The sequence below is a fragment of the Gasterosteus aculeatus genome, chromosome 4 (assembly GCF_964276395.1).
Source record: "Gasterosteus aculeatus chromosome 4, fGasAcu3.hap1.1, whole genome shotgun sequence".
Classification (NCBI taxonomy): domain Eukaryota; kingdom Metazoa; phylum Chordata; class Actinopteri; order Perciformes; family Gasterosteidae; genus Gasterosteus; species Gasterosteus aculeatus.
The window spans coordinates 27,899,131-27,918,879 of record NC_135691.1 but is presented as its reverse complement, the minus strand read 5'-3'; the positions used below and the strand labels follow the sequence as shown (position 1 = coordinate 27,918,879).

Below are 19,749 nucleotides of genomic sequence, written 5' to 3'. Positions count from 1 at the left end.
TATTTCACATTATTCTACAGTGGTTGAGAGAATACCGTGTTTGTCGTTTAATTTACTTCTCCTTCTGCAAGTGTTAAATGCTCGTAGTGCTCGAGGTAGTAAATTAAACAATGCGCATGCCAAACATCTCCGCTAATGAAAGCAACAAATGTGACGCCATGTCGGGTTAATTGCCTGTTGCACAGCTGTGATTTGATTGGACGTTCGCCAGCTGTTGTCACTTGCACCAGTTGTCACAGGTGCCTGATTGCAACTGTAGTCATCGTGAACAGCAATGTGGATTATCTCCTACAGCACAAATGTAAAAGTCTGTTCCACGAAACACGTCGGCAGTGACCAGCCGTGGGATATTTTGAATATTTCAGATTTTCTGTGTGTGCTGTCCGGAAAAGCTCGCACCATGGATGCAGAAAGAGAAGAACCACCCAAGACTGCGCAATCGAGGAATTGAGGATTTATTTGAGGTAACGTCAACTGTCGGCACGTGTTTGGGTCTGTGTGGGATGTGTAAGCTGGAGCATCATGTCAGAAAACCTACCAAACACCACAGAGTTCAAATGAATTGCTAGTTGGAGTCCTTGTTGCACATAACTTGAGGTGTAATATCAATCAGACATTTTACTGTTAAGTCCTCTGCTCCCTTCAAGTCCTGTCAGAAACATTGTAAATCTAACTTTTAGGATACACAAGTGTGGTTTGCATTCATCCATTTAAAAACTATTGCACGCTTTTTTTTTTCCCCTTTTTAACATGCATAATCAGAATTGTGCACATAGCAGCTCTGTACTGCATCAATTCTCAAAAGATTTTTTTTTTTTTTTCTTGTCCCCGGGAACAAGTTGTATTTCCAATTTCTGGCATAACTCATCTGCCTCCAACAATAGAACTGACAACCGGCCAGTCACAGAAGAGCGATGTGGTCACATGATGGACAGAGTTGTTTGAAGTGTGCTTTTTGGATGAGTGGGTGAGATGACTGAACGTGTGTCTGTCTGGATGTGAAAGAATTTGACCTGAGCTTGCTGCTAATCCTTTCTCTTCCTCTGGAACATGCGGGAGGTAAGATCCGACCATGACCTCTGACCTCACGTTTGAATCCGCCTTAAGGTAGACCTCATATTTTGCCATTTCTAATGAAACTGAACCGTTGATAACCTTACAAAAAAGATCAATTCTGTCTGAAGTACGTAAACCTGCGTCTTGGTCTAACAAACTATCAAACCAAGCCATGAATGCAGAATTAGATTGCCTCAGATGTTTTCCAAGTAGAGTCTTAAAGATTTTATGATGGTTTTTCTTTCATGTGTTGTGATCTGAGCGATGCATATGCTGGTGAAGAAGGTGCTAAGCTCGCCCCCGAGGCCGCTGTGTTGGTAGCATGCTTTGGGGCTTTCACTAATGCCCAACCCGGCTCCCTGCAGCATTCCTGCTGCTGTCGGGACTGTGTGTTATTTCCCAGTTCCAGCCAGACGGCGACTGGCCGCACGCATTAAAGCAAATTCAGGTTTAATACGCCAGCCCCGACAACCCTCATACACTGCAAATTCTCTGAGTTTCCAGTCGGTGCTTTTCTTCAACCAGATGGTATTTCATCATTCCTCAGTCTTTTTTTCCCCTAATTTTCTCCCCCACGATTCTTTTTCTCGTCCTTTTGACGTCAGCGACTCAAAGCGATCACGCATGTAACAACCACACAAGGCTGCAATGTTTGAATTTGAGCTGATATGTAAAATAAGTTAAAACGGCAGCGTGGCGTTGGACAGTAACCATATATGGAGACGGTGTCAATATGGCATGCAGGGATTGAATGTGCAGCTGGCCCTTTGAAACGAATTGGGAGAAAAACAGGAGGAGGAGGGAGGAGGGAGGGGGGAAGTGAAGCAATTCTTTATATTTTCCCCAACATCAGTATATTAAATGAGCCACTGTGGTTAAATCTGAGCAATTGGATTAACATAATTCTTAAGAAGCAGAAGAATGCCCCCCCCAGCAAGCAGCTGAAAAAAGGCCCATCTTGACGTGCGTCCCGGCTCATTGTTTTACTGAGTACACTGAGCTGAGCCCAACCTATTGTCTGGAGGAGCGACTCCACACCTGTTCAAAAGCAAACTTTATTGTTCTTAAAAATATGCCGTCGCTCCCCTCCACCGCTCAGCGCACACACAGCGACTTTTATGATCTGATTTATAAGCCTGTGCAATAAACGGGGTCTCAGGGTTGTTCTGACGTGTAACTGATATGTTAATCAGTTAATAGGGAGCTTAAGATAGCAGACAAAACTTCACTGAATCCATCCCTCTAACTTTGACCTGTATTCTTAAAATCAGAATTTATATTTATAAATGTACTGTATATGTACATTAATATGTATTTATTAAAAATGTTTATCAATATAGTATGTTAGATTCTTGATTAGATATAGATTTACGTCACATTTCTATATTCAAGCAATAATCCAGTGAATTATCACTGCACTTCAAACTGAAAGACTGAAAGATTCCCTGAAAGATTAAAAACATTTTTTGTTGCTTTCTTGTGGAGAATTTGAGAAGGTTCGTGGCTGTCATATTTAATATAAAGATAAAGCCATTGTGTATTTAGCTGAGAACCTCTGAACACGAGCAGCCACTGATACCTAAACTCAATGAATGTATCTTGGTTGTTTTATTTTACAGGGTTATGTGCTGCAGTATTTCACTTGCTGCGAATTTCTTTACAATGTCGAAACAGAGCTGCAGTGGCAGAGAGACCCCAACTTTTAGTCCAAAAAAATGACCTGAGCTCCTAAAACCCAGGTTGCTTGCATTTCTAGTAACGGTCAATGAACTGTAGAATAGAGTCGTAGACCGTATAATGTTTTCTGACTTTATAAAGCTGCTCCACAGCCGCAGGGCACAGTCTACATTAGGACTCCTCGTGGAAGCCGATTCCCCTGTGAGGGTAAGGTGAGATCCTGTAAGTCAAACAATGACTTCGTATCTCATAATAATGACTTAGAAGGGCATAGTTTCCCTCCCCTACTCCACTCTTTGGTGGAAAATGAGCATCAAACTCCTGCAGGGATCGGTGCTGCTGGAATGCCAATTATTAATTATGAGATGTACGAAGTCATTATTTTGACAGTTTCTCATTATTGTGACTTGCAGAATTTTTTTTTTTTTTTATCACAGGGGCAGAAGTGGGCTTCCATGTGTGACCCCTCATGACTGAATGATCGTGATGTTTGATGAGTTTGAGGCTTTTTGATACTCCAATCAGATTGCTTCCTGTTCTACAGCCTTTGTGGGTGCGTGTCGGACCTAATCACGCTTTCTGTGATGGACATTTTCTTGCGGTGTTCTACCTCAAAGCCTTTTCAAGCTCCTGAGAAATTGTTTGCTCTCATTGTTTGCGAGCGTACATGTCCGAGGCAATATGTACATCTTCAGATGCACGAGTGGCTCCCTGAGGGTGATGGTTTGAGACTCCTGCCGGCTGCCTCCAGCCGTGATACCCGCCAAGAGGAAACGTCTAATTTAAAGCCTCTGCCTTCAGCGACCGCGGTGGAATAATTTCAAATTTTACAATTGCTCCAATCTCTCGGCGTGTAGCACATTTTTATTTATTTTTTTGGTTGTTTAATAATTAAAACAATGAAGGGAGAAGGAAATGGAAACGCAAACCATCTGTCCAACGGAAAGAAACTAAGGGTTTGTACAAACATAACGGGTGAGGGAAAATATCAAGAGGATAAACGTCAAAAAAGGAAATGTAACATAGAATTATATTGATCCCCCAACAATAAAAGTCCTTTTATCTGAAAACCAGGATGCTAATCTTTGTCTTCTGCGTGGTGAATTAAATCGGGGGTTTCTGATGTGCAGTCTGCTTTCGTTCCAGGTAATTCAAATCCAAGATGTGTGGAGAAGAGGTGGCTGAGGAGACGCTGTAAGTACCTACATTGCTAGTCAATTACATCTCCAGTGTTTTAAGTTAAATCAACAGGTCTGAACTTTTTTTTTTTTTTGAGGGAGGAAGGTAAGCTTTTGCGAGCTTTCACGTTTTTTGAAAGCATAAAGTCATTTTAAAGCATCTGTTGCGAGACATCACTGACCTTATTGCATCTGCGCTCCTGCAAGTGGAAGGAAAAGTTTCTGCATGGCTTTGTGTGTATCGTCCTCTTTCCGTTAAGTAATTGTCTTTCATTTTTCTACAGACGTGGAAGAATCTCCAGTGTAAGGTAATCATCCTTTTGACATATTATGTGGCATCGTTTCAGCCGTTTTTATGGGAGATATTTCTATAGGAAAGGGCAGAAATGTAATCCTTCACTTGATAAACCACGTGTATGCGCAGTACTGCTCAGGTGCTGTAATAAATATTACATACTTGCCCATCTTATATTAATGACACACTGAATCAGTAAAAGCTCCTGTGCTTTCCAACTGCACATCGCAGTAGAAGTCTTTCACTTCTTGGTTAACTTATATCAATATTGGCATTTCTATTAAGTAACTGGGACTACTACTACTCAGACATGATTTGTGTTTGCATGGAAGTAGCTGATTATTTAATTTATTTGCGCAACATTACGATTTTGGGTGTTTAAACATGTCTATTTATTCTATTTTCTATAATATGAAATAATCTCCTCCATATTGAATGTCTAGCTTATTTTGTGTTCACAGAGACAATATATCTTATACAATTACACATTGTGTCATATTTTCATTATTTCCTATGGGAGAAGATTAATAAATGTTGTTTCTTATAAGGCACATGTTTATATTCTTTAACTTTTCTGAATCGTTCCCAATGGATCAAATAAACTAATTTGTTGCAAAATCATGTTTAACAATGAGCTGTTGCATCTATTATGATCACAGCAACTGATTCTTAAGATCCAGTAGAAGGTAACGCGTCGTCTCTCTTCATGCTTGCATGTGACTAAATAACTCTGGTTTCCGCATCACGACATTATTACTTGTAGTTGCGGCCGAGCAGAACTCAGCGATATTTATGGGAAATGGAGACATTCAGTTAGTGGAATTCCTGACGTGGTGCAATAGTTTTCCACAGGCCTTTAATATTTATTCTAATGACACTTTTACAAAAGATTCTCCTACCTTGTCGAAAATACGCTTTCGTTGCTTCAAACCACTATTATTTCCGAGTATTTACACCACTTTACGTACAGAAACTGCTCCATTTCTACTACTGACGGGCGAGAACATATGAATTACATATCTGACCTTTGTGAAAGTTGATGTATTTGTATTCTGCCCCCTCTGTGCTCCAACGTGTCCTTATGTTGTAGTCTCCAGCTTTAGGTCCTTCATTTAATAATGAGGCGTTTGTTTGACCATTACAAACATGAATGGTTTAATCGTAGATGACTCCAAACCAAAGAAAGTAATGCCAAGTGAATTCAACTGTTGGTCATTTAAGGTTCCTCTTAGTCCAACCCACATGTTATTTAAGGCCATTTGCTCCACTTCTAACTGCCTAAGAATGTAAGCTTTGAGTAGAAGATTGTCCTAATTAAAAACGAATTGTTGACTTCCAGATCAAGAGGGAGACAAAGTGGACTTTGATGTAAGGGACATACAATATGGCACAACTATTTGTAATCATGTCTTTTTTTTTTTGAGTTTGTCCAGAATATAGACATTTGGTCCCCTGTAATCTAAACTCTACATTCTGAGAACCAAATGTCTGCTCTCGTCTTTCAAAGTAGACTTCTGTTCAGTAGATGTGTCCTGTGTGTGTGTGTCCCAGCAGGACACCCACAGGGAGCATACGGAGGATCCGACAGAGCTGCAGTCTCTTATCGAGGTCTTCTTCATTCAGAGGAAGAGCGACGAGGCGGAGCTCGTCGCTCTAGTTAACGGGATCGTAAGTCTTCCAGGCAAATGTGGCAGAACATTGCAGTCGGGCACCGGCAGGCTGTGCGTCCGCCCGGTTGTTGATCTCTTTCCCGACATGAATAACTGAGCTGCGGTAGCTTCATTGTGTCTTCTGGTGGCGAATCTTTTCTGATAAATATCAATCCCTGATTTCTTAACTACTATAAATAAATGCTGGCAAATTATTTTTAATTTCAGCTTGAATGACATTGATTTTAGTTTAAGTTGAAAGTTTTGAGGGATTTATCAAGTTATCTGTTGAAAATATGAAATAATACCAATGGTTCAAATGACTGTTTAATGTGAGGAGAGTTGCTCAATAATGAATCCTAACCACACTCTGCAGCCCCGGTCAGAATTGGTTGTTATTATTGCATGGCTTTGGCTTTCTGCCTAAACGTCCTTGCTTTGGTTCTCTCTCCCCACTCATGGCAGGAAGACCTGCAGGACGTACGATGGCGACATAAAGAAGGCGCAGTCACCACATACAGGGTCAAATGGTTTCTCATAACCGTATAATATGTAGACAACTAAGCCTTTTTTATTCATTCTCTCAACACATCCCCTTGGAATGATTCAACAGCAAGTGGGGACAAAAAGCAGATCTTAGCAGACAGGAGGAAGCCTCAAGATCGACCATCCCACTGAGGACAAAATAAAGTAAGGACGATGTGCTTTTACTTGCTGCCATGGTTCTGTTCTTTATACGGGCCAATATCCACATTTCAGTCTAATCCGAGTAATTTGTTTGTGAACACGCTGCCACGGTCCTTCAGTTAGAGATAATCCTGATTGCTGGTCTGAAAAGAGAAGGCCAGTGAGACGTGGCTGGCAGCCGAGAAGTTTGACCTCGGCGAGAAACTGAAGAGGTAAGAACTTTGCCTTTATTTGAACTGCTCGAAAAACTTGCTTACTTTTGTAACTGTAAATTAATCCTTCAATCTGTTTTTATTACATGTGAAGATCAATACAACACGTCTGTATGATAAATAAGAATATACAGAGTGGAAGATTGTCCTAATTAAAAACAAATTGTTGACTTCCAGATCAATGTACTCCTGAATCAATGAGCAGCAGAAGTTGTTAATAATTGCTAATGAGTACGGTAGTTTTGATCTGTGTGTGGTATGAAAAAAACTAATTGCATTCACAAACTGGTGCAACAAGCGCTATGAAGTCAGTGGGTGTTGGAAAGGTTCCATTATCACATAACGGTAGTATCAAGACAATCTTGTAATACGTTGTATTACAGCAGAAAGAGCCATGGAATGAAATAATCCTTTGGTCTTTCATAGTATAGTTCTTATCATAAAGTGTCAAATCATTCTTGATTTTTATCAACTTTGAATACCGAAATCGTGCAGGAATGTAGCTACTTTTGTTAATGTATTTTTTTTAACCCTACAGTGCCAAAGGAGACAAGCGCTGTCCAAAAAAAACATCTGAAAAGGAGTGTATTGGTTAACAATAAAGTTTACTGGCATCTGTTTGATTTGAAGCTTGTCGATGTTCTTTCTACCAATGACCACACTTATGATCCAAAACACCTTTTATTCTTCTGGCAACGTTACACAACCACATTGCACTTATAGGCAGCAATGTGTAAACAACTTACCATATATTATTCGGCACACATTTAACACTAATAAATAAAAGTCAGAACTTCAGTGCGGTGATACAAGTGCAAAAAATAACGTGGACCGGCGAGAGAACTGATGACAGTTAACCTGTTTGACACATGACCACTCATAAGATGTGGATTTGTTATAACCTGGAGCTGCCACAGAGTCCATTTCCATAATGTTAAGGATAACGCTTCGGATGCACTCTTTATTCCTCCATGGGTGGCAACTAAAGTTTCGGCAATTTCCATATAATGAACTCACATTTCTTTCAGGGAGCTTTTGATCCGATAGGATACCTACTTGAAGCTGGAACAAGAACATTTCCGGCGCCTCGGCCCTTTAGGCAGCAAGAGATAACGTTCAGCTCCCTTTGGGGATTTTTCACCACAGATGTGTTTCTCTGATCTCTGCGATAACCTGGCCGGCCTTTTGCAAAGCCTGAGGGGGGAAAAAACAATTAAAAGTAAAACTACAATTACTGCCTTGAAGTACAAAGCCACGTTTACCTTCTCCCAAATGTTGAGTGACACACATGGATGTAAAGTCACTATTGGCCACCGAAGCCTATGGGTTTTCTGGTGTAAACGTTACCATTCCAGGACGAATGCAATTTGGTGATCCAAGTGGACTTTTGTGCCAAATTTCAAAACATTCCTAATACATCACGAAAGGGACGCAAGTAAGGTTGCCGTGACCTTTGCATTCAAAGTCAAATAAGTCCACGTGGACATGTCTAGAAATTGCCCTGAAAAGGATCCTGAATTAACTAGAGGCGACCAGGTGTGAATCACTTACCTGCAGCATGTCGGCGGCCTCCTTGCGCCGCTGGGCCATGTCCTCAGATTCAGTCAGCAGATCGTTAAGGAGGCCAGATTTATACAGCTGGCCAACAAGCTCACTCTGGAGGCTGTCCTTCACATGGTTGACCAGGAAGTGCATCACTGCCTTCGGCACACTGCGAGGGAGACAGGAAACAGACCCAACAGATGGTTGAGAACAAGGAAGCAAGATGGCCTGGTGATCGTGTTGTCCCCTAGACGGAGGGGCTTTGGTTGGCCGTGCCTGTAGACGTGTCAAGCTGTTGCAGTGTTATTAATTGAATTCCAGAAATGTATTTGCATCACAATTACTGATTTGGCAACAATATGGAAGTTTTTTTATATTGGTTAAGAGGGAAAAATGTCATTAAGTAATACACACAATGGTCTACAATTTCAACCCCACTGTAAAAAATGTTTCCCAGGAAGACTGTCCAATTGTAGAAACATTTTTGTTATTGAGATAAATCCAATCCCAAAACTTCCCTCTAATGATTGTGGCTCCTGGCCCCAATTCTGTTTGTTCAGAAGCACTTAACTAGAATGAATATTTTAATCTTTGACCGTACATTTTCTTCAACAGCTGGGCAAATTAGTTTTAGCAAATATGACTAAAACGGGAGTAACTATTTATTGTATTTATTTGCATTGGTGAGTATCGACTGCGGTATCAGCTCAAAAGAAATCACCTACAAACACTCGCAGGTAATGTTTGGTGACGTAGCCGCGTAACGAGTGCTCAGAATAATATTTATAAAATCACCAGTTTCTAGGCAGAAATGAAGAGACAACGTTTGAAGCTACTTACAACGGAGCACTGACGTCACACGGAGGTTTCTGCGGAATTTGCCAGCTGTAATATTGTCTAATTTAAAATATAGACGCAATAGTCATCGCTAACTCACGAGCAAGCTGCGCACGTGTCACAGAAAGCTTTTTTTTCTTCCTCTGATGGCGATGCATCAACACACAACCGGAGACCGCGAGCGCTGCTGCCCCCTGCTGGCGCGACGCGGTATTACCAGCAAATGCCAACACTAGTTTTTGCGGATTTGTTGCCAATAAAAAAAAAAAGACTAAACTAGCCGGCTTACCTGTCCTGGATGTTCTTACGGACAATGAGGAAGTAAGACTTTATGAGGCGCTCGATGACCTCACAGTCCCGCTGCTCACGGGATGACAACTTCCTGGCAACTGGCGCAGGCTTGCATGGGGGGGGAGCGCATGTTTTTAATCATTCTTCAAGGCAAAAGACTGATCATGATAATGGGGCAAGCGGATACGCTTATGATTAGTTACCACATCGAGCAGGTTAACAACCCCTCTGAGGGGGCTTCCAGGTCCGGAGCCGGGGGCCTCCTCTCCTTTCTTCAGCATCCCCCTCCAGTTCCCTGTGCCGTCCTGCTCCCCCTGGGACCCTCCTGCTGGGGCCTGACGAGCCAGGAAGACGAGGATTAGGAAAATAAATGGTCATCACGCCAACAAATGATTACAACACTGTTTTGTTGCATTATGACCTTTGCCGGTTCAAATGCAATAGTGCAAGTCGAACAGGCATGTACACAACATGTTTAATGAAGCCTGGAGCTTAACCTCCAAAATGAAGCATAGTACAGCTACAGACGCAATGAAATGCAATTATCTAAACTATTGATGCACTAGTGAAGAGTTTTTCAATTTGATGGGGCTTTACAATCAATCCAAATATCAACAGAATGACGAGGTATATTGTTAATCCTATTCACAATCTTAGTTTAGCTAATTACTGGGGTCGTCATGGCGCACGGGGTAGAGAGGGTGTGCTGGGAACCACAAGGTTGGTAGTTCGAATCCCCGCTGCCCCATGTCGAAGTGTCCCTGAACAAGACACCTAACTCCTAAGTGCTCCCCGGGCAAGGGTTAAAAATGTAATGTAAGTCGCTTTGGATAAAAGCGTCAGCTAAATGACCTGTAATGTAATGTAATGTAATTAGCAATAACAACAAATTCAAACGTAAAAGATGGAGATGAGTTCCAAGTTATTAAAATATATACACTCAAACCATTAAACTAAAACAAAAAAACACAAATGGTGGAGCTAGAGGGAAGTTAGGGGATCACCAAAGTGGGCAGGTTTTGTCATCCGGGGTCCATGAATGGTTACAACACATTTCATGGCCATTCATTCATGTTTGAGCTATTTCAGTCCGACACTAAAGCGCTGCAGCGACCGACGCATTGCCATCCCTGTTGCATCTTTTAGGATAATAAACAGGCTTACGTTGATGATGTAACCAAGTACAAAGAAAACCGGCAACCTATCAAGTGTTTAGAGGTTGAAAAAGGAAGCGGGGAAGGAAAAGCCTTTTCTGTGTGACGGGCGGACCACACAAAGTCTGCAGGAAACACAACGGTTGTTAGTGCAAATCCACACAGGCTGAGGGAGAGCAAAGCAAGAGCACGGCCTCAAGGGACAGAGATCAAAGTGCATGCCCATGCCTTCCGTCCATCCATTCATCCATTCATCCGTCCATCCACCCATCGCCATCGGCCCCGCAGAGCCAGTGAGCCGCGTTAGTGCCCACCTTGGCACCGTCCACGTCTGCTCCAGACGCAGGGAGCTCGCCAGAAGCCCCGGTTGGGCCAGACGGGCCGTGGCCAACAGACTTAACAGGAAAAACGAGAGCAGGAATGTAGAAAGAGGGAGTGAGAAAAGGAAAGGAGGTTGGCAGTTGAAAGTCATTTGAGGGGCGGAGAGGAGATGTGGGATAAAATTCCACAGTGGAAGCTATCCGAGTCATTGGGTTCACAGACCCTCATCCTGTTGTGCTATGAACGATTAGCGCTGCGCACGTCCCATTTATCCGACGGGAGACTCTGCAGCCAAACATTAGAACACATAAGCTACTGCATTAGAGTTTGAAATGAGGTTGTTTCTTTTACCTTGTCTCTGGGCACTGCAGCGGGCAGCTCTCTCATTCGGTTTCTCCTTTGCTCCTTCAAATATACAAAAGCGCACAGCGCTTGAAATGGCAAAGTAACAAAATATCTCTCTACACATCTTCACCAAGCATGTCACTGAAGCCCTGATAATCAATCTATCTTTTACCAACTATTATGGTCATTAAACTTAAATATTATAATCTCACGCTGTAAATTATTTTCAGTGTGTAATATATACAAATTCCACCTGTAATTTGTTAAATAACAATAATGCAATTAAATGAAGATTAAATTCCTGTGGAAAGAAACAGGCTGTAATAGTTCAGTCGTAAAGAAAACCAAATACCCAATGGTGCACCTACTGAATAATTTATAGAAATGCAATATTAACTAAAATAAATAAAAAAGTGAATTTTAATCAATCATACAATCTGATTAAACAGCCTTTCATCATTTTTAAATACCCCAAAATATGATGATTTATAACCTCAGGCTAACAACTAGGCAATGCCAGGTTTGCGCCTCTCCTCTCTTTTCTTTTCATTTTATTTGCCGTAGAAAGCGATACATTTCATGGTATTTTGTTGGAGTACAGACCTCTATATTGTTATTCATGACCCCACAGGCATCTGCAAAGTCTGGGTGCTTGGTGTTGATGTAGGCCAGCTCTATTGCAACCAAGTTATGCACCTGTGATGAGGAGAAAGAAAGACTGAGGTTACCACAAGTTGTGATCCAGGGTCTCGTTAAACGCGGCACCCTGAAACATGATGACTGCAGCCAACGGCAGCACGAAAATAGAACTTTGACGTGATGATACCATTTCATTGGTGACGGGCAACCTCTTCCTCAAGAGCGAGGTGACTACTTCCACAATGGCCTCGTGCAGCTTAGGGAATCTCTGCAGCTCCTGCAGAATAAAACACATATGAATTTGAACATCCGTGTGTGTGTGTGTGTGTGAAAGAGAGAGAGCGAAGGGTCGACAGACGTGAAGACGAAAGCCCAGCTGTTGACCTGCGTGCTGTAGTTGCTGCAGTGCTGGATAATCCTCTGCATCTCCTCGTGGACCAGTTCCACGCATCGCAGGCTGGGCTCCTCCAGGCGTTTCACCTGCTTCTTCACCAGCAGCTCGAAGGAAACCTCGGGCACAAACAGCGACGGACGCGGGCCCTGGCACGAGGGAAAGGGGGGAGGACGGGAGGGATGGGGGGGGGGGGGGCGCAGGTGAGCAGTTGTTACCCAGAGCTCCCTTTCAAGTGTGCAACAAATTAAAAAAAGAGTAGACTATTGCAAAAAAGAGACAGCTCAGGCTGTGTCGCTTCACGAGCTCAGTGAAGGAACAACGACAGCAAACACTCGAGAGCCTCTAATGATGTCGTATCACGGGAATAAAGCAGCGGCACTCACTGTCGCGTTCCTTATGGCTGTGAGGATGTCAATGGTGCTGAGTCCTCCCAGAGGATCCACAGACTCCAATGTTCTGCCAAACGTCTCGTGGAATATGTAACAAATTCTGGCTCCGCCACACCTGAAAAATAGCAGCAGGGAGGGGGGGTAACTGTGGTGAGCCCCGTGGCCTACGCTGCTGTCAGCTAACCCCCCCCCCCCCCCCACGGAGGCTGTGCGTGCCTCAAATTACAAGCCGTTTCATGTTAAATGATGAAACCGATGCGGTTGCTTTGCTCCTTTTTTTCCGCCCCGCTGGATCGACAGCGCCACCCTGTGGCCGCGCAGAGCAGAGCGCCCGGGTACTCACAGCTCGGCCGTCTCGATGTATTTGGCCGTGCCCTCTATGGTGTTGCAGTATTCCGTGGCGAACTTGGTGATGAGCTGGAGCAAGGTGGCGCTCTGGTCTTCCACGGGTTCACCGTAGCTGCTGAGCAGGGACTGGTACTGCGCCGCCAGGACGTTGATCCGTGTCTTCAGGTTGGGGAGACAGTCTCGGATGTGATGCATCAGCAGCCTGACATTATGGAGGTAAAAGGGCAGAGGGATCTGTTTTCATGCAGATATGGAATTGGGATTTGTAAAGCTGAACATCTTTTGTCTTTGTGAAAGATGGGTGGTTATTAATAACAGGACTGAAGTTCGCTACATTGGAAGCATTCTGTGCCGTAATACGCTGCAGAACCTCTCCATCAATGACGTATTTATTTGCCTCTTAACTATTCATGAATCCATTGCTGATCTTGGCGTCTTCTGGAAAGTAAGTAAGAGTTTACTATCAAAAGGTAATAATGGCACATTTACAGCAGCTTGAACGTGTTAATGTGTTGACTTTTCTGTTTTCTATGCAACCACGCTGTAAAGTTTCTAGTGCGGTTGTAAAATGGTTCAGACAGAGAGCAACATGAGCAACACAAGCAGAGTATAATTCAGGTTTACCTATTAAGGGTTCTGGCCAGGTATTTGGTCCCGTTTCTGTTGGCGAGAGACGGATATTTCTTCTGCAGGAAAGCATGTTCGTCTCGAATGGCATCAGTCACAGACTTCCTGTTATTGATGTCCAGCTGGCTCCTGAACGTTTAATTACAATACACCATCAATTAGGAGGAGACTAAAAGGTAATATCACAGAGGAGATCAATATTTTAAATTTTTTTGTAATTGTACGACCATTGATTTGGTTTCTAGGTTATTACGGTTTGTTAAAGGCGGACAGTATTTATTGTATAATGTGACAACAGTGCACAATGCAGTCCTTTTTCACCATAATCACAACCAATAGATGTCGATATACCAATATTAAATATGCATGATGGTATCCACTCTATGGAGCATCTTGTCTATCAGCACATACTTGTCTCTACTATGAGTGATGGTTTATCTTATTATGTATACGTATCCCACAACAGTAAATGTAGTTCGGACCTGTTGACGACTCCAATGAGGCCTAGTTTGACAGGAATGACTCTGCCCATCAGCACGTCCATTGCATCAGTGCCGGCGTCCATCAGGTCCAGCTTGGTGACCACAGCCAGGGTCCTCCTGCCTGAGGAGTCACGTTCGTAAAAAGATTATAGGTCATTATATCAACAAAGGGTACCAATACGCAGCTTTTAATCATCCTCTTTGTACCATTTACTATTCATGCCACAGTGAGTTCAGTCAATAAAAGGTTGATTCATATTAAAACAAATGAAAATAAGGATACGGTTTTTCGGTGGGTGACATCTTGTCGTCTGTTTCTCACCGTCGGGGTCGACCTCCCGCGCCACCTTGAGCGCCTCCGAGGTGGCCATGTCCGTATTGGCCGCAGTGACAGCCAGGATGATGCAGTTGGGGTTAGAGATGTGCTTCAGGATTAGATCCTTGATCTGAACCTCAATGTCCTGAGGTTGATCTCCCACGGGCACCTAAAGGTGGCATTACCAGTTCAAAGAAGAGATTTAATTTGATTCATTACAAACTACAGCAGGAGGGGTCTCAAATTAAAACATCTGAAGCCACGGGGGGGCTAGCTAATGAGGCTGGAATCAAAGCCTGCACACACTCGGGCTTTGACAGCACGTGGTTCAGAGGCATCGAGGAGCCGCTACAAACAAGGTATTCAAAGACACAAAAGCACACGCCAGGCGGGGAAATGAACCAGTGACCAAGCATATCTGGTACACTGGGTTTTTTTTAAACTCAATTTGTACCTTTTAAAAGAAAGTGAGCGTGTATAACAAATCCCCCTCCCCTCCCCCAGGGGTATGAGATGATCAGAGCCGTGGGGAGCAGGCAGTAGGAAGTACAGCGTGCCGCACCTTAGTGATTCCAGGCAGATCCACCAGAGTGAGGTTGACGACGCTTGGGGAAAATATCTTCAGATGAATAGGCTCCTCGCTGATTCCCTGCAGCGAGACGAGAACAGGGTTGACATGCAATCGAATAGAACCGCTCAGCAGTGCGTTGCAGAACGCGCTTAAAGGGCCCGTCAGTTGTGATGATTGACAGTATAGCTCATATCGGTCTGTGCTGTCGCCCCCCGTTCGCACTTCTGCCGTATTCGTGTTACATTGGAGCCACGGGGCTGAGCAGCCCGTTTCTATGAAAAAGATGTACATGGCAAAGTGACAAAGTGCATTACAATAAAACCGTGACGGAGAATATGTTAAACATACGTTCATTAAGTGATATATATTAATGTATTTATGTGGGGAGTGTAAAACAGTGCGTGTCTCCAATGTAAAACTCTCAATCTGTTAAAACACACAGATTGCTAGTAATGTTATTAACCAAAAGTTTTCCAAAGCTCCATTAAAACAAGTCTTCTAATCTTTGGTTTGCCTGCAGCTTGCCGAGAATGTGCACCTACTTTTCTAAACTGGCAAAATAAAAGAAGGAAAACACTTGTCGAGCAGCACAACGCCCATCCTCTGATGCTACAGTGGTTAGTAATAGCTGCCACTTAAAGAGTTGTTTATCTACATGCTTTAATTGTGTTCTTATCATTTGAGACCCTCTAATTACTTCCACGACCAGTTAATCACGTATTCATCAAACAAATCCTCCCGTCCAGCCTCTTCAATCAGGAAGGTACTTCTACTAAGGATCATCGGAAACATCATTAGGTTCTTGGGTAACATTATTATTTTTTTCAAGGTTTTGTCTTGAACACAATGTCCGTTTTTAAGGACTTTAAGGACTCTCTTAATGTTATACAAGTTACCTGAATATACTACTTAACACACTTTAAGAGGATTATTTGCATCGTAGTTTGGTTTCCCAGCAACAGCACTGCCTGTGGTTTAGTACCAAACATTTAGAGTTCCTGATTTAACAGTACAGATGGAAAAACTCTCCATCCGAGACTCACCTTATTATTGCCAGATATTCGCTCTGTTTCATTTTCAATTTCCTGCCTGATTTCTTCAAAATCTGTGTAGATCTAGAACATAAATAAAATAATGGACATGAAGACGAGCAACGGTCAAGAGCAGTAATTAAATATTTGGTTGCAAAAAATGTCATACCTGGCTTTTTGTATGCAGAAATTTGCCCCACTCTTCCCCTCCGTTGCCTGAGAAACAAAATAAAACCGTAGGCGATACAGTTGTAGCATCGCATTCTCAAAGGATGAAAACACACACGTTAACTACTACAACCGCAAAGTCAACTGCTAAAGCTAAAACCGACACGGCTAATTTATGATCGACGCCCGGCGACAGTTACTGGTCTGGTGAATAAAGCAGCTGGAATCGCAGGTGGGAGCAGAACTAGAGGCTAATCCATATTATTGAATGTGAAGACGCTTGTACAATGCACCTTTGTGAGAGCGCTGGGGAATTTTTTACTCCCCGGAATCTGCAAATGATTAGAAACACAGTGACAGAGACGGAACTTATTGCTTTTTTGCAGACAAGAAACAAAAAAAAGGCCGCTAAACTATGCTGATTTGTCTGCAAGAATCCATCACAACATTACAATTCCGTGATCCGAAATCCAAAGTGAACCAATTTGTCACAAACCCCCCTCAGATTGGAGGGGTTTTGATGCTTACCACCGTCATCGTTTTTCCTTGCATCTCCCGGATCCACGTGGACCAGTTGGAGGATGAGTGGTCGCCTGGTTACCACACCGGTCCCGCGGGGCAGCAGGTCCCTGCCCACCAGGCTCTCCAGCACTGAGCTCTTGCCACTGCTCTGGAGACAAGATGCACAGATGAAGGTACCAGTTAGATGAGCGCTGCACCAGGGACTACGTTTACTGTCAGGTTGAACACACCAGGGTTTTACACCTGCCATGTTGGATCTGGGCTACAGCCAACACAGGGAACACTATTTTCCTCAAGCAGGGGCCTGTTTTATCGCTGACAGCAGCTCGTGTCTTGATGGGGCTCTTAGAATAGCGTTTGGATGAAGAGGATCAAAATAGATTTCACTGCAAGTGCAGACGTGCCAGTGCAAATGAAGCGTGCAGCAGTCACAGCACAATATGCAGTGTTTTTTTTTAGCCGAGCTTCATGGGTCTACCCAGGCTCACGTGACGCGTTAGTTCATTATAAGTCAGCATGCTTTCGGTTTTTCCATAACGCCAACTGCACCTGTGCATACATTTACGAGGAAGCGAGGCTATCTTGCTAGCATGGCAGCCTGCACATCTACAGAGCATCTTACCTGAGTCCCCACTACTGCTATCTGCGGGAGCTGTATGACATCCGCTCCCACCGTGTTGAAAACATCTTGGAGCTTGTTTATCACGGGGATGAGAGCCTCCATGTTCGCGGTTTACGAATGCAGCGATAAACCTAAAGTGGGCTATGTTCGTGGTGGAGGCAAAGTCATTCAATGTCCCACCGACGCCACCATTGCAACACCACCCACTGGATGGACCGCGTGATTTTGTTCGTCGCTGGGAGTTGTAGTCCTCTAGCTGGGAACTGCCCGTAGAATGTGTGTAAAAGCGTCAGAGGAAAAGACTACAAACGTTGTTGTCTCTGAAAATAACGCGATACTGGATTTCAGCCGCGCATGCGTACTGTTGATGACGTGCTAATTGCGTTAGCCAAGCAGATCGGTCTAACGTTACTTCCTCCATCCAAACTTGCTTGACATTAAGGCAGTAAAATAGTCTGCTGTTGTCCCTCGCTGTTCCATCATGCTACAATTCCTGGTGAGTTTAATGGACGTTATCGTCCGTGACTTTGACGAGGATGCCAAAAGAGGCGAAACTGGACTAACGTTAGCTAGCGCTAATCTGTTATCATGACTTGCTGTCAAAAGTCAAAGATTTTGCAAAAATATCGTTATAGAGTTTCTAAACGAACGGCATCAGTGAAAGACGACGCCTAATCAACCTAATCTTAACGTAAATGGTGAATCCAAGAGCTGTTACTTTATCAGTAGGACGGACATTAGGCCCTTATATGACATTTGTTGTTTTTCTTCCAGGCTGGCTTTACCTTGGGAAATGTTGTGGGAATGTACCTGGCCCAAAACTACGAGGCAAGTTTACCTGCATTAGTTCAGTGGCTCATTCCCAATGACGAACATCCGTTTACACTCTATTTGCTATGCAAATAATGTATAACAAAACTCATTTTAATGTTCGTACGGTTGCAACTGTTCGTACGCCCCATGAAGGCGGTTGTCTCGGACTGCACGAGCATTAGCGAGGTGTACCTAATGATAATAATAATAATAAACTGGTAATTGTATGCGGATTGTATTGATTGTACCTTTTACATTTCTAGGTTCCAAATATAGCCAAGAAAATTGACGCCTTCAAGAAAGATGTGGAGGCCAAGAAGAACCCCCCGGAATGACCTGCGAGGTCAAGATGCACTCTAAAGAAATTATTTAATTGACGATACAGCTCGTGCAATGTGTACATTTAATAAAAGGATTGACATTGGGAAATATGAGAATATTAACAGTGCATGCAAACGTGTTTTATTTTTCCCTTAGTTTTATAGGCATGTTCTCATGTGGCCTATTTTTATAAGAAATTGTGCAAAGACTGGATTCAAAGAATATAAGTGAGAAATGGGATCACTTTAAGTCCAGTATCATGGCACTGTTGGGTGGCCTTTTCTATGATGCACTGTTTTAATAAGCACATTACATTCATAATCATGCAGTGTATATAACATTAATCAAATGACTCTGGTTTAAAGATTTCCTTCAAGTGTGTTAACGACTCTGGATCAGTCATCTTACAATAAACTTGCTGCAAATGAATTTTAAGGTCCATGCGTCATGAATGACTGCTTGTTTGTGGAAGGAACAAAAACTTACACTGCTGCATTGTGCTGGTCTGTCAACTTGCTGTCGATACAAATGTGTCTACCAGGTGGTGCCATGTATGCCATCACTTCAACCAAAAAATGGACTTGGTTTTGGCAAAGACTCATTTACTTTTTCTTAATCCGTTTCGTTCCTTTCTTCTTTTCCTTTGAACTCTGCCACCCAAAGCCTCTAAACCGCAGGCAGTCCATTGCATTGTGAGAGATGTAGTAGGCATTCTGCATGGCAGCTGGGCTGAGGATGTCCACATCCGTCTGGGGGGATTTGGCACTAGACGACCTCTTTGGGGATTCGTTTTTACTCGCAGTCTTCTTTGTAGGTCTAGAGTTGTTGGACTTTGTGGTTGATTTCATAGATTGGGTGGGCTTTGAAGAAAATACAAGAGCTTAACTACGTTCAAGTTTGGTTACTCTATTGACAAGCCTGGAGCGGCCTGATAATCTGTAAACTTGCATATACTTTACCATAGTGGAAGAAGTCACGGTCACTTCCAATCTGAAATGTATCCAGATTAAATGCACACACAAAATGCTATTAATGGTTTTTTTTTTTTAGACCCAACACAATTTAATGGCTAGGTAGTACAAAACCTGCTCTGTAAAAACCTGCTATGGTGAATGAAATTGTGAGGAACGGATGCATATCTTACCGGTTCAGCACATGTCACTGTGTGGTAAGAGAAGGGCTTCGGCAGGCACAGCGATACGGCGCTTGTTTAGGTCGCGTTATCCTAGAGACGGCTCAGACTCGCTCAGGGACGAAGGGGT

General features: G+C 43.1%; 3 protein-coding genes and 1 long non-coding RNA gene across 6 annotated transcripts; 2 read left to right on the top strand and 2 right to left on the bottom strand.

Annotated features, from left to right (window-relative positions):
• The first annotated feature begins 918 nt into the window (after nucleotides 1-918).
• LOC120817763 (uncharacterized) lies at nucleotides 919-7,375 on the top strand. 2 transcript variants are annotated; one of them, XR_013467491.1, is made up of 8 exons: nucleotides 919-1,059; nucleotides 3,880-3,927; nucleotides 4,196-4,219; nucleotides 5,546-5,574; nucleotides 5,761-5,874; nucleotides 6,321-6,545; nucleotides 6,662-6,754; nucleotides 7,293-7,375. It is a non-coding gene; the product is annotated as an uncharacterized LOC120817763 (long non-coding RNA). The 2 variants fall into 2 exon arrangements; XR_013467490.1 differs by lacking the exon at nucleotides 5,546-5,574 and having other exon boundaries at nucleotides 940-1,059.
• A 47-nt stretch (nucleotides 7,376-7,422) lies between these two features.
• Nucleotides 7,423-17,689, bottom strand: LOC120817758 (dynamin-1-like protein). 2 transcript variants are annotated; one of them, XM_040174262.2, is made up of 19 exons: nucleotides 17,354-17,689; nucleotides 16,738-16,879; nucleotides 16,211-16,257; nucleotides 16,054-16,125; nucleotides 15,002-15,088; nucleotides 14,446-14,608; nucleotides 14,124-14,244; nucleotides 13,639-13,770; nucleotides 13,010-13,216; nucleotides 12,661-12,781; nucleotides 12,268-12,423; nucleotides 12,071-12,160; nucleotides 11,848-11,940; nucleotides 11,251-11,304; nucleotides 10,893-10,973; nucleotides 9,628-9,759; nucleotides 9,423-9,532; nucleotides 8,306-8,465; nucleotides 7,423-7,948 (listed from the first exon to the last, which is right to left on the bottom strand). In XM_040174262.2, the coding sequence occupies exons 1-19, from the start codon at nucleotides 17,453-17,455 to the stop codon at nucleotides 7,892-7,894; spliced, it is 2,127 nt and encodes a 708-aa protein (XP_040030196.1). In that variant the 5' UTR covers nucleotides 17,456-17,689; the 3' UTR covers nucleotides 7,423-7,891. The 2 variants fall into 2 exon arrangements, with proteins under 2 accessions (XP_040030196.1, XP_040030198.1); XM_040174264.2 differs by lacking the exon at nucleotides 10,893-10,973.
• stmp1 (short transmembrane mitochondrial protein 1) lies at nucleotides 17,667-18,916 on the top strand. The gene is made up of 3 exons (XM_040174273.2): nucleotides 17,667-17,849; nucleotides 18,128-18,181; nucleotides 18,430-18,916. The coding sequence occupies exons 1-3, from the start codon at nucleotides 17,835-17,837 to the stop codon at nucleotides 18,499-18,501; spliced, it is 141 nt and encodes a 46-aa protein (XP_040030207.1). The 5' UTR covers nucleotides 17,667-17,834; the 3' UTR covers nucleotides 18,502-18,916.
• Nucleotides 18,917-18,947: 31 nt separating this feature from the next.
• On the bottom strand, nucleotides 18,948-19,702 carry smkr1 (small lysine rich protein 1). Its single transcript, XM_078101772.1, has 3 exons — nucleotides 19,632-19,702; nucleotides 19,447-19,477; nucleotides 18,948-19,347 (listed from the first exon to the last, which is right to left on the bottom strand). Exons 2-3 carry the CDS (start codon nucleotides 19,447-19,449, stop codon nucleotides 19,090-19,092), a joined length of 261 nt encoding a protein of 86 aa, XP_077957898.1. The 5' UTR covers nucleotides 19,450-19,477; nucleotides 19,632-19,702; the 3' UTR covers nucleotides 18,948-19,089.
• Nucleotides 19,703-19,749: the final 47 nt, after the last annotated feature.

Coding starts and splice junctions, on each gene's coding strand:
- stmp1 (XM_040174273.2), top strand. Junction 18,182..18,429: donor ACCTGGCCCAAAACTACGAG/GCAAGTTTACCT, acceptor TTACATTTCTAG/GTTCCAAATATAGCCAAGAA.
- LOC120817758 (XM_040174262.2), bottom strand. CDS start 17,455: ATGGAGGCTCTCATCCCCGTGATAAACAAGCTCCAAGATGTTTTCAAC. Junction 12,782..13,009: donor TACATCGAGACGGCCGAGCT/GTGAGTACCCGG, acceptor GCTATTTTTCAG/GTGTGGCGGAGCCAGAATTT. Junction 11,305..11,847: donor TCATGAATAACAATATAGAG/GTCTGTACTCCA, acceptor GTATATTTGAAG/GAGCAAAGGAGAAACCGAAT.